The 12824-nt window shown below is 34.5% G+C and overlaps 2 protein-coding genes across 2 annotated transcripts; one reads left to right on the top strand and one right to left on the bottom strand.

Annotated features, from left to right (window-relative positions):
- Window positions 1-1710: 1710 nt before the first annotated feature.
- Window positions 1711-5127, bottom strand: LOC104823549 (3-oxoacyl-[acyl-carrier-protein] synthase III, chloroplastic). The gene is made up of 9 exons (XM_010555165.2): window positions 4597-5127; window positions 3941-3975; window positions 3610-3723; window positions 3394-3530; window positions 3176-3281; window positions 2980-3098; window positions 2563-2627; window positions 2233-2458; window positions 1711-2059 (listed from the first exon to the last, which is right to left on the bottom strand). The coding sequence occupies exons 1-9, from the start codon at window positions 4782-4784 to the stop codon at window positions 1838-1840; spliced, it is 1212 nt and encodes a 403-aa protein (XP_010553467.1). The 5' UTR covers window positions 4785-5127; the 3' UTR covers window positions 1711-1837.
- Window positions 5128-7994: 2867 nt separating this feature from the next.
- On the top strand, window positions 7995-10761 carry LOC104823548. Its single transcript, XM_010555164.1, has 4 exons — window positions 7995-8229; window positions 8861-9035; window positions 9186-9525; window positions 9616-10761. Exons 2-4 carry the CDS (start codon window positions 8895-8897, stop codon window positions 10572-10574), a joined length of 1440 nt encoding a protein of 479 aa, XP_010553466.1. The 5' UTR covers window positions 7995-8229; window positions 8861-8894; the 3' UTR covers window positions 10575-10761.
- The last annotated feature ends 2063 nt before the right edge of the window (window positions 10762-12824 follow it).

Here is a 12824-nt window from a genome sequence, read left to right as displayed (position 1 = left end):
AATTTTATCACTGCCCCAACCTTAAACACGAGATATATAATACTGTCCGCTTTAATTCATAGATATATAGGATCGATATATATATATATATGTATAAATTTGAAATGTAAATTTTTTGTTGGACTTACCTCCAAAACTATATATTGCTTGAAGAGTGTGATGAAACCGAGAAATATACAAAGGGAGATGATTTATATAAGAAGATATTTGATTTTGAAGGAAATGAACCAAATGCAATGGAAAATTTGGTTATGAAATGACCATTGAGATTTATAGACAATGTGTAAGAAAAGACAAAGCATGCTTTGTCGTGAAGAATCTTTATGTAATTATAATGTTTGATTTAAGGAAGGCATAAAAGAAAAACATGTTATAAATTTACTTTACTTGATTCCGGCAGTGCCCTAAATTAATTTTTATAAAATTAATAAAAATCAGTACTTATTAATTATATTTCTAATTAATTATCAATAAAACCGAAATAATAATTTTTTAATTATGAATGATCATATGGATAATAAATTTATCTAAATTCGTGTTTATTCGTGACCCTTCTACATATTGATAGCAAAAGTTAGGAAATAGAGAATTTGTATATGAATTTTTATTAGGATATGGAAAATATTCGAACCTTTGATCACAACATACCAAAATATAAATATATTTTGAGCAAATAAATTAGATAATATTATATTTGAAATGTTTGAGAAATGGGATCTCTCATCCATTTAATTTGGTGAAGGAACATAATGATTGGGCGTGCTCTTGGGGGTTTGACAAATACACACAATCCATCTCTCCTTCACACGATCGGTCCATTAATGGAGAAATCGAATTTTCATTTCCACAATTTAATAAACTATATAACAATTTATCCGATCTCAAGTTTTTAGATAAACAGTAAGGATGTTTATTGAATTAATCAATCAATTGATAACCTTAAGTTTCTATTATGGTGATAATCTTGAGATTAACAAGATTTAAACAGCATTAAATAGCACAATGTGAGACAGAAACATGTGGGGTATCATCATCAGTTTCAACATTTTAATTAATTATTTTATTGAGATGTTTAGAACTCAAACTTACATTTTTTTTTGAAATATTAATTATTTTCTAATATTTAACTGCACAAAAACTCATTAAATCCAAGTGATTTACTATAGAAATCGTGGCAAATAATATTTCAATGTATAGCAACAATTTAAATTCATGATATCGAAAGCAACATCCACTTGCTGTCCATTACCAAAAAAAATAAAAACACGTTGTAAAAGAAATTTTGTTAACAATTCAAAAGTTATGTTTACAAAAGTTACTTTTCTTAAAACAAAATAGGTGAAAAATAATAATTCTTTATTCTCACATAAATATCTAAATGAAATAATATTTGACTAAGAAGAGACATGTACTGTTTAAACATGCTTTGATGCTGTCCTAATTGGAGACAAAATTAATCATTATATCATTTTCCTATTTTCTTATCGAATTTCATTTTTTTTATTTAGATATTTTCAACTAAATCATATATATATAATGATATTATTCTTTATATATATATATATATATAACAAAATTAAATCTATACAAACCAAATACGGGAGAATCGAAATCTGAATTACTTAATAAGACAAATAACTTGAAAGGATATTTGAAAAATAAGTCTAACATTAAAATGGATAAATAAAGAAAAAAGCTCCTTTTCGTTACCCCCCCCCCCCCCTCTTCAACACAAACCGATTGAACCGGTCAGCACTAACCGAACTAAACCGGTCTCTGCCATTATTCCGCTCGGGGAAGAAACTTGGCTCTCAAGTAACCTAATCTCTGGAATAATTCACCTCCACCGGACAATGGCTGAGCCCCAGGTTAAGCCAGCTCCAAAACCCGAAGTGGCGATGGTGTGGCCAGGCTTCACCTTTCCACTTCTCACCGCCTCGTCGAGGGCCAGAGGTATCGAAGCAGCACTCGTGTTCCCGTAGTTGGCCAAGTTCGATATCACTCTTTCCGGTGGGAACTTCAGCCGTGTGGCCACCGCATCGATTATCCTCTGATTTGCCTGCAAAAACCATTTCCAGTTTTCCCAATTTGTACAGCAAAGTTTCAAACTTTTCACCACATCCATATGCGAAATTTCACAAGGGAGTTCATGGGTTCGTCTATCAGAACACTACACCTTCAATGGCTGGAGAAAGTTCGAAACTTTGATCATCTATATATATATATATATACCTGATGGAGCAGAAGCCAATCTATGGAAGAAGCAGAGAGACCAGCTTTTTGAATGGCTGACTCGATGGATTGAGGGACACATCTGACAGCAAAGCGAAAAACTTCTTTCCCGTTCATCTGGATGCAAGAATATGAAGGGTGTTTCGGAGGAAAGTCTCCCAATACTGATCCATTTGTACCCAAGGCATCGTCGACTTGGGTTTCTTGTATGGAAGCGTTCAAATGTCTGCCACAATATGCAAAATGAAAGTCGGGTCTCTAGCGAAAAATATGAATCCAAGAGGTCAAGAATGGAAAGTATGGAGTATAAAAACGATTCACTCTAAGTACCTACGGCCATCTCCATCGCTGTGCAAGTCAAAACTGAACAAACCATCATCCTCCATGTCACAAGCCTGCCAGAAAAAGGAGAATGTTCATCAGAATAGTTCAAGAACCAAAGAAAGGGTATGCAGAAGCTGTACTATAAAGTCTGTTTTCTTGCTGATACAAAGATCGATTTTTGTTCAAGATAAGTTTTATTTGCGGAGGGGCAGACACCCATCTTGTAATTCTGTACTCGTAATATACTAAAGTTCATCTCTTTTGTGAAAACAAAACTGGAATGTCCTTGCCTTATAACTTAAAAAAGTATTTTAGGTTTAAGAAGAAAAGGAGAGGCACTCATGTTACAGTTCATTCCTGAAAATGGGTTTTTACAAAAAAGTGGTATTGAGAGCTAATTGAAAGGAGGAATATTGCTAGCACCTGAACAACTACAGCACCAGCGGCGTCCCCGAAGAGTATGCAGGTCCCTCTATCCGTCCAATCAACAAACCGAGAAAGAGAATCAGCTCCAATCACTAAAACATTCTTAAAGCCACCCCCTGAAATAACAAAATCCAGTAAAGAATTATTACTTAAATCTCAATTACAGGTAGGCTGTGATATTTTTTCATTTTACCTCTTATATGACAAGCAGCAGAGACTAGGCCCAGAACAAAACCACTACAAGCAGCAGTGATGTCATATGCCAGGGGATTGTTTGTGCAACCAAGCGCCTTTTGAATCTGCCATCAACAGAAAAACAATCACAAAGCAGAACTTTCCGAAAAGCAGGATTTAGTCGATAGTAACAGGAAATCTTATGCATTCGGAGAATCGGAGTTTAAAGTTTGATACCTGTGGAGCAGTACCAAAAATATCATCAGGAGTGGATGTGCACATCAAGACTAAGTCAAGATCTTCGGGTCCAACCTCTGCCATTTCAAGGGCCTTTGTCGCTGCTTGTATTGCTAGGCCGGTCAAGCTATCTTTGCCTGAAATAAAAGTTCTAGATTAATATCGATATACGAAGCCAAAGATGTCTAAAAATATCAGAATGAGCAAATAGGCTACCTGAAAGAACCCGGCGGTTGCGAATGCCCGTGCGAGTTGCTATCCATTCATCAGATGTATCAACAATTTTTGCGAGATCATCGTTAGACAGCAGAAGACTCGGCACTGCTGAACAAAAAGTGAAAGCCATCTGACAAAAAAGGCAACGAAAGAACTCAGAAAATAAAATATGGAAAAAAAAGCTACACTATTTATAGGTAAAAAAAGAAGCAACGTCCATGAAATTTCTTATAGTAGAAATAAGAACATGCAATTAGCCAAAAAAAATAAAATAAAGGCCAACTTTAACGTTGAAAGTTGATCAAATGAATTCAGACGTCAAATTTTGAACCACATCCAATCAACTTGCAGCCTTTGGCCACGAGCCTTTGTTGTATATGAGGAAGACAAAGATTGCTCGAGTCATAAGTTACGTTTCATTGCACAAACTATATCGAGAATCTTTAATCAAGCTATTGATTGGAGAGAAGGCTCTGGTGATTCATAAGCTAAAAGACATTCCGAACGGTGCAGCTCAATTTAAACATTTGACACAGTATTCCAACAATATTGTCCATCCCTTGTCCTAATCTTATGGAAACTGAAACTCAAAACTCAGAAATGGTAGGAGAGAAAACATCAGAAGCAAATTCCATAACTAGAACGAGTCAAGACCGAAGATATAAAGGCCATTTCCGAATTTCAGTATCTTGTGGGAAGAGAATAGAACTCATTTCCACGAGATACGTCAAAGTACACGTGATCAAGGTATAAGAGCAATGGGCTTTGACCCAGCGATCACAAGATCGTACAAGATGATGACAAGCTAATGACAAATTCGATCATCGAGAAATCTGATTAACATTTTCTCTCCAACCAAACAGGGTTTTTACTTTCTACAAACTGACCCTGAAACGTGAATTGATACGCCTCGCCATTAAATACCGAAAGGAATCACCATCGCAACGGAAAACGAGGAGTTATGATGAAAGGATCCAGAAATCAAACCTCGGGAAACGAGGTTCAGACGGAGAAGGGGAAGCATGTTTCTCGGCGCCATCGACGGAGCACAAGACCCTCCTGTTGATTCCCTTGAAAATGCAAAACCCAGATCCAGAAACGCCATTCGGGACATGGGTTCTGCTTCGCAGGCTCGGAAACGAAGGATGCGTGAAGAACCCAGATGCATTCGCCATTGAACCAGTCACCAAACAACAGCAAGGGCGAGGGAAATATTCAATGTTCCGATTCAGCAATCGGAGATCTTTCAGCCGGAATTTGAGAGAACAGTAATGCAAGTGGAAGAAATTGCATTACCCATGAACCAGAAGGATTGGGAAAGGAGGAGAGATTCGCGTAAACAAATCAAACGAATTCGTAAAGAGGGTAATTCTCGCTTCGTGAATTAGATTCCTTTCTCGGGAAATTGTTCTTTCTTTCGTTGGAGGCTCCGAAGAAGAGAAGAAGCGAGGGCAGACAAAGGCGTGAGTGTCGCAGCCCAATTTGAGGGAACTCCCAATGCCATGAATGATGAATACAAACAAACGGTCTCTCTCTCTCTACGCAGGGAGAGAATTCCATGCGACGATCATCCGTGAAACCTTAGGAGGACGTGACACGTCAGCATCATCACACGTGGCATTATCTGAATGGAGATCTTCTTGGTGTCGTGTGTAATAACTTGGTGAGTCAAAGTAAAGATTAAGTAGGATTTTCCCGGTTTAGGTAGGAGGACAATTTTTTTTTTAAGTTATTTAGTTATAAATGCTAAATTCATGTACCTTATTCAATTATAACAAATATTATGAATGTTAGTCATCCGAAATTTATTAATATGGACATTGATAAATAGGGGAGCGTTTTGGTTGGGGAATTTTAATTCCAATTTGATTCACATTGAACCAAACTTAATAGCATTCGGTTTTAATTTAGTATAATTTTTATATAAAAAATAAATTCTTCTCGATTCGGTTTCGATAACAACCAAAATCGCGAGTCATCTCTCTATGGATAATATAATTATTCGAAAATCGATCCAAATTCAAAACACCGCCGTAGAGATAAATATTTTTTTTTCTATTTGTATTAGTGATTATTATATGCTTCAAATCTATTCAAAAGCTCCAATTTCATTCAACCTCTATGTTATGGTAAAATATTATAATTCGGCCTCATCTTCGAACTAGAATGGTTCGAAATATTTATGTTACTTTTCCACATGTATAATACATATTCCAAGTTTAAAAAGAAAAAAAAAACGTGTACAACTGTCGAAGATGGATGGGAGTTGGTAAACTAATCCGAGAAAAAGATAGATTTTTAATGATTGACTTTGCTTCCAGGGAATTCAGATTGAGTTTAAAATGTGAAAAACATAAAATATATTTGCATGGGAGGGCAACATAATTAACGTGCACATATTTTATCTTGATCGATTATGTTTTTGTTTGTATTTTTTAATTTTAGAAAAAAAAATAATATTTTTTATGTTGGTTTCCGTAAAATTTGTTTTTTACTTGGTTTGAATTAAAATTTATAAGTAAAAGGATATTTTCTAACGAAATTTTAAATTTTATTTCTTTATTTTATATTTTTGTTTAATTTAATTCGAAATTAGATTTCGATATTTTAGAAGTTTTATGCAGTTTTTATATTAAATTCCATTTAAAAGAAATTTTTTAGATTTATCGAGAAAGATGACATTTCCTTTAATGATTCCAAAACGATGCCGGAGTGATCCTCTCGGCGAATCTTCCCATCGGCGTCCCCGGCGTTGACAACTGCCACGTGGCATAAGCAGATTGGATATTTGAGGACTAATTTAGTCAATGGGTTTCAGGAAAAAAGGCCGATAATAGGAGCCCATTAAGGATATCTAAACAGGCTTTATTTCAGGCCCACTAAGCCCTGAGCAAGCTTGGGGTAACATTGTAAATACCTTTAAAATTAAGGCTGAATGGCTGTATTTTGGAGTTTTTAGAATTAAAAAAATACCACTTAAGTTTTCACAAAATTACTTTTCTAAAAATTTGAAAACCATTTTAGTGATAACTACTTTTTCTTTTTAGTTTTCACATATTATAATCCAAAACCCAAAAACTAAAAATTAAAATCCAAAACTAAACTAAAAACCCAAAATAAAAGTTATCTCCATTCAAAGCCTAATTTTTCTTCACCAGTTTTTGGTTGGGTTTTATTCTTGGAATGTACACTTCATGCATTATTTTGTACAATTTTTTTTTAATTAATCTCTTTAGGCAATCCTGACTTATTTTGTTTTCTATTTTTTTTATCAAGTGCTGTCGTTTGGTTTCATTATACTGAATTTATATATATGGCAAAATAAATTTATTGGGCTTATTTTATCAAAAAAAAAATTATTGGGCTTTGTCAAACATCAATCTTTGTGGAAGATTGGTTGCTATAATCCACAGTCCAAAAGAGGGATGATTTCAATTTTGATTTTTATTAAAATAAAAAAAAAAGAGAAAGAGAGATGAAACTCGGAATTGAAAAGAGAGATGATTATAATATTACATATTAAAACTTGTCCATTTGAATTCTTACTCAAGCCAATAAAATTTCCCCTGGTTTTACGTGTACATTTCATCGAGATAATCTAGGATCTGTCCACCGGGAAAAATATTTAAAATAATAGTTTGGTAAAAGTTAGGATGAACATTTATTTGGTACGTACATACAAATTATAGTTATATTTGAGACAAATTCAATCTTAAAAAAAATTAGTATAATTTTATTCAAATGAAATTATTCTAATTCAAACTAAATTGAAATCAAATACAAAAATAAAAAATATATAATAAAATAAATTCTTTTAATAAAATTAATTGGATAGCATAATTTGATTCATTTTTTAGAGAGTTATTATCATAAAAATATTAGTATCAATAAAATTAATTAAAAAATTATTTTACTTTTAAGGTGAAACTGGCTTACAAATAGATACTGTCCCTGACTGTGTTTGGTCCTCTCCTATAAAGCCTAAACCCTGACCAAACTCTTCAGAACACGACAGACAGTCTGTCTCATTTTTTTGCATCAAAACTCGTTTTTTCATTTTTGTTTTAAAAAATAAAAATATAATACTAATTCCATGTATATATATTGCTAACTCCAAAGGCCTCTTGAGAAAATATTTCAGTATTTTGCCAAAGAGAAGATAATTTCAAAAATATTATATTATTATTTAATCCAGTATCTAAGATGTATCTTTTGGATATCACTACACATCTTGCATAATAATGATTTAAATATTTAAAAAGGATCCTACTTTATATAGAGTTACTAATGTATCATAATTAGAAAAAACAAAAGGTAAAAAGCGAGGAATCCTAAATACCCCCTATTATCTCAAGTTTGCGAGAAACCATGTGCCACTCTCACCACTAAGCCCCCCCCTCTCTCTCTCTCTCTCTCTCTCTCTCTCCATGATCAGATTTCTTTTCTCGTTTTTCTCTCCTGCATTGTTGTAACATAGATACACATGTATGTGTGTATGTATACATTGTCTGCATCGTTCGAACATCGGCATCCGACCATGAACTGAGATTTTTTTTTGGGGGTGTTTGGTCTGTCTCCCAGATCTGTTCGACCATGGAATGCTTCAAGCTTCGTGTTTGGGTAAATTCCTCGTTTTTATTCTCTCTCCCAAACAAAAATTAATAATGGGTTTGTGTTCTTTTTTGTCAAGTATTATCTAGGGTTGCGGCTCTATGTTTGCTTTGTTGCTCTTTCTTCTCCTTTTCGTTAGATGGTTTTTTTCCTCCCCTTAATCCTCCTGTTGTTCAATTCCAATTTAGAAGAAAAAAAAAACTTATCATTGAATGGCATTATCACTATGAAGGTTGGGTTTTTGCATTGAAACTCATATTAAATAGGGCAGAATCTTGATCCCAGACACGTTTAAAGGGTTGGTTCCTTGTAAGATCGTCTTAGATTTGGTGCTCTTTTGTTGTTTATTTTCCTGGTTTTGGTAGAACCATTTCGAGTATTGTGTTTCTTGATAGCTTATAGTGAAATAATGTATAATGTGTGTGTATATATATACGCGGAGAATGTATAATGTATATGGGTATGTTGATGAAATAATGGATTCTTGAATGGAGCTGGTTTTGTGTTATGGGCATGTTTATGGTTCGCTTGCTACCATGAACATTGGCATGAATGTTTATTATGTTCACAACAACTACAGGGAAGGGGTATCACACTCACTCTCATCTTCGTTTTTCCTGTTTGGTGGGTTTGATCATAGGGATGGGTTGTGGCATAAGCTCGGGCCAGACAAGATGTATTTCCACGGTTTGTGTAAGGATAACGTGCTTTTGCAGAACGGTATTCGTCTGAAACCCGAGAACGAACGCGTTGATTCGTATCTAGAGACCTCGAAGCAGAAACCCGTCGGTATGGTCACTCTTTTCGGGAGGCAGGTATAAAAAGATTGCAGCTTTATGGATTTGGTTTAAGGCTTAGTGATGATGAACAACGTGTGAAACCACTTACTGTTCCAAGATTTCGATCTATTTTCGGGAGACATAGATGATGATGATGAAGAAGTCTTCATCGTACCTTTGTTTCAGGTGTTTCCGGTACAAAGTGGGAGCTATGAATCTGTAGATGAACAGCCATGTAGGGATCTGAATAGAGATATTATTGATCTTGGCAGCCATGGCTGTCCTGGAGTCACTGCTGAGATAGAACTTTCGATGGGGGTTGAAGTTATCGAAAAAGAAGCATCAATCCCAAAGTGGCTTAGCAAGAGAAACCCGGTATTCGTAATTGATCTCGAAGAACCTCCCTCTCGGCTCTCGCTGAAAGAGATGGAACCTTCAGCTTCTGGCGTCGGGAGAGTTCTTGAATCACAACCCTCTGTAGATGATGATGGCACATGCTACAGAAATCCGGGATTGTCAGATGAAGGTATGACCTCTTACGGGGTTTTCCTCTGTTTTCGAATAATGATTCTTGCGTTATGGCAGACTAAAAGCATGAATGAATTTCATGTCTCAGGACATATGAGTGGCAACACCGAGAAAGCAATGAAGAAGAAGAACACGCCATCCTCGAAGCAGAGCTTCGTTCTGGATCTGAACGAAATCCCAGCTGATGAGCCGTATCCTGATGGCCACCGCTACTTCTTACAGGACTTGAACTGCTATCCTTACACGGATGACACAACACCGAGCTCCGAGAAAAGTGGAGTTGAAGATCCTACGCCATTTTGCTCTCCTCTTAGCCAAAATGTTCTTGATAAAGATAGTACATCATCTCCAGCTTCATACACTTCATGCTGTACCACGGAAAATGACTCGAGAGTCGAGTCGAGGAGTTCTTGCCCGGCAACACTGATACCCTCTTGTCGTGCTCGGCTTGAATATCCCGAAACAGAAGCCTTACCAAGCAAGCCTACGAATGAGTCCCATAATGAGGAAGATTCGTCTGAAATGAGCTCGTGCATTCAATTTGCAGCTGAATCATTAGTCCATATCTCATGCAACAGCTCATATCGACACCAAGACTTGCTGTCCAAACCCGAGCAACGACCTATCTGCTCATCTCAAGACCGAGACTTTTCATCCAAACCCGATTTGGGTAATGCAGCACCGGAGTATTCTTACGATTCATATGAGTTAATGACCATGGAACTAACCGAAACCAGCCCTGAAGACTACTGTGTGTCATCAAAGGCAGTAGATGAACTAAACGTTACCGGGGAAAGCAAAGAACTCGGATTAAAGCTGAGACGAGGGAGGAGGATGAAGAACTTCCAGAAGGAGATACTCCCGGGACTGGTCTCGCTCTCTAGGCACGAGATACGTGAAGACATAAACATCTTGGAGGCGGTTTTGAGGTCAAGGGAGTACAAGAAGATGCAGGGAAAGACGGGAGACGAGAAATGCGAGGCAAACCCGAGAAAGAGACGTTCGGGGCAAAGGTACGTAGGCAGAAGAAGGAGAAGATCTGAGTGACGGAAAAAAGAACCCGAGTTTCGGGTTTTTGACGTATGGTGTGTAGTCATTGGTGTATCATTTGAACAACGGGTCTATTGTTACTCTCTGTTATTGGCATTGGTTGGAGTTTTTAGTAGTTAAGTGGTAGAATCTGATGTTACGACCTTCAAACTCCCTTCGGCTCTTTGTGCAAATTCTTCCTCTATATCGTTTTGTTGTTTTGGTTATATAGATTTGGTTAATACCCGAATAATTAACGGAATACCGAATCAAAATCCATGCATAATCGAATTGAATTCGATAACAAAAAACAATAATCGAATAGTTATTTTAATTCTATAAAATGGACAAACTAGATATAAATCAAATAAAAAAAATTTAAAAAACGAAAATTTTTATTAATAAAATCTAAAACCAAAACCAAAATAGAATAACTAAACCGAACCAATTCAATATAGAAATTGAATAGTTATAATTCTTGAATAATTATAATTCTTTTTTAAAAAAAAAAAATCGGAGATGGGGCACTTGATTCCTGTGGGAGGTGTTGTGCTCTTGTTTACTTCCGGTAGGAATGGGACTTATTTATTGGGCCTTATAGGCCCTTACAAATATAATAGGCTTATATGTAGTTATATTTCCAATGGTCCTTATGGGCCCATACACTTGTAATGGGCCTCATGGCACTTGCACTTGTAATCTTGGATCATAATTTTATAATTTAATACTCCGTTATTTTTATTTACTGAATTTTTGTGCAATCTTCATTAAGTTTATTGGAATTGATTAGTTTTAATTAAGGATAAAATTGAAATTTATTTTAAAAAATTATCTAAAAAATCTAAAATGATAACTACTTAAAACAAAAAAAAAAATTGTCTATAATGTCAACTAATGAGAAATCTAATAATTCTCGGTGTATTTCTCTATTAGGAAATGGATGATAACAATGACATATAGACAAACAACTAATGGACAAATAAAAAATAAGTGACAACAATTAAGGTAAAATTAACACATAAAAATAATAATGATAATGGAATAAACATATCATTTATAGCCGACATCCAATCCAAATTATTCACAAACAGCTAATGTGACGTAGGTGTAGGGGTGGCTATTTCGGTTATTAACCGAATAATCGAGTCGAACCGAACTGAATAAGATATAACCGTACCCGAACCGAATCCGACATTAAAACTGAACGGTTATAATTTTTTTAAACCCGAAAAAACTGAAATCGAACTGACCGAACCGAATAAAAAATAACCGAAAAACCGACGATTTCTTTGAAAATAATGAGTTTTTTACCGAAACTGTACCGAAAAATAATCGAACCGAACCAAACTGGAACTTATGTAAAAACTGAACGGTTTCTATAATCGAAATAACCGAATCCGAATATAACCGAACCGAACCCGAACCGAAACCTGAAATGGCCACTCCTAATTAGTTGGATACAAAACAATCAAGGTATACGAAAATTTTGATACATATTTTTTGGAATTAGCTAATATTAGTATTATTTAAGGTAAAAAAATAAAATATTTATAGATAAACATAAACCTAACAAATTCTAACAGATTAAAATATATAAATCACGAAGACAAATACGAATTAGGGTATTAATTATGTCGGATAAAGAACAACCATACAAGACGATAACAGAGCACGGTCATGTTATTTGTTTATTTAGTATCCGACTAGATACTTGGATTAAAAGCATAATTAGTAATCTTTATATAATCAGTTTATGAATTTGTCCAAACCTCGAGTTTTCCCCTTTTGTGACAGTATTTCTAACGGAAAATTATTACCAAAAATATTGAACCTGTATTACAGTAAAAGAAATTATTTTGTTTTTCAAAACACTATTTTTTTAAAAAAAAAGGAAAAATACTTGTGCCGATCTAGATCCCCAACTTGTAACAATTGTCTAACTATAAATATGGTAATATTGTATTATTTTTTTAAAAAAAATAATAATTAAGATTGTGTATGGCTTTATTTTTTTATTTGAATTTGGTTTGATTTGTTTTTCTCGTGATTCTTTAAAATCATCCTAAAAGATTTTTGTAAATACTGTTTGTATTGATAGAAATAACAATCTTTATCAATTTTTTTATTAAAAAAAATGGAAGAGATAAAAGATAAATAATCCAAAACAAAATACAAAATAAAAAATAAAATCATGTCATATCCAATTTTTTATTTAGAAAAAATCAAGATGCTATTAACATTTATGCATGTCATCTATATATATATATA

The sequence above is a fragment of the Tarenaya hassleriana genome, unplaced genomic scaffold, assembly GCF_000463585.1.
Source record: "Tarenaya hassleriana unplaced genomic scaffold, ASM46358v1 Cleome4, whole genome shotgun sequence".
NCBI classification, from domain to species: Eukaryota; Viridiplantae; Streptophyta; class Magnoliopsida; order Brassicales; family Cleomaceae; genus Tarenaya; species Tarenaya hassleriana.
Note: the sequence above shows the minus strand (reverse complement) of the source record. Positions and strands in the feature narration are given on the sequence as shown.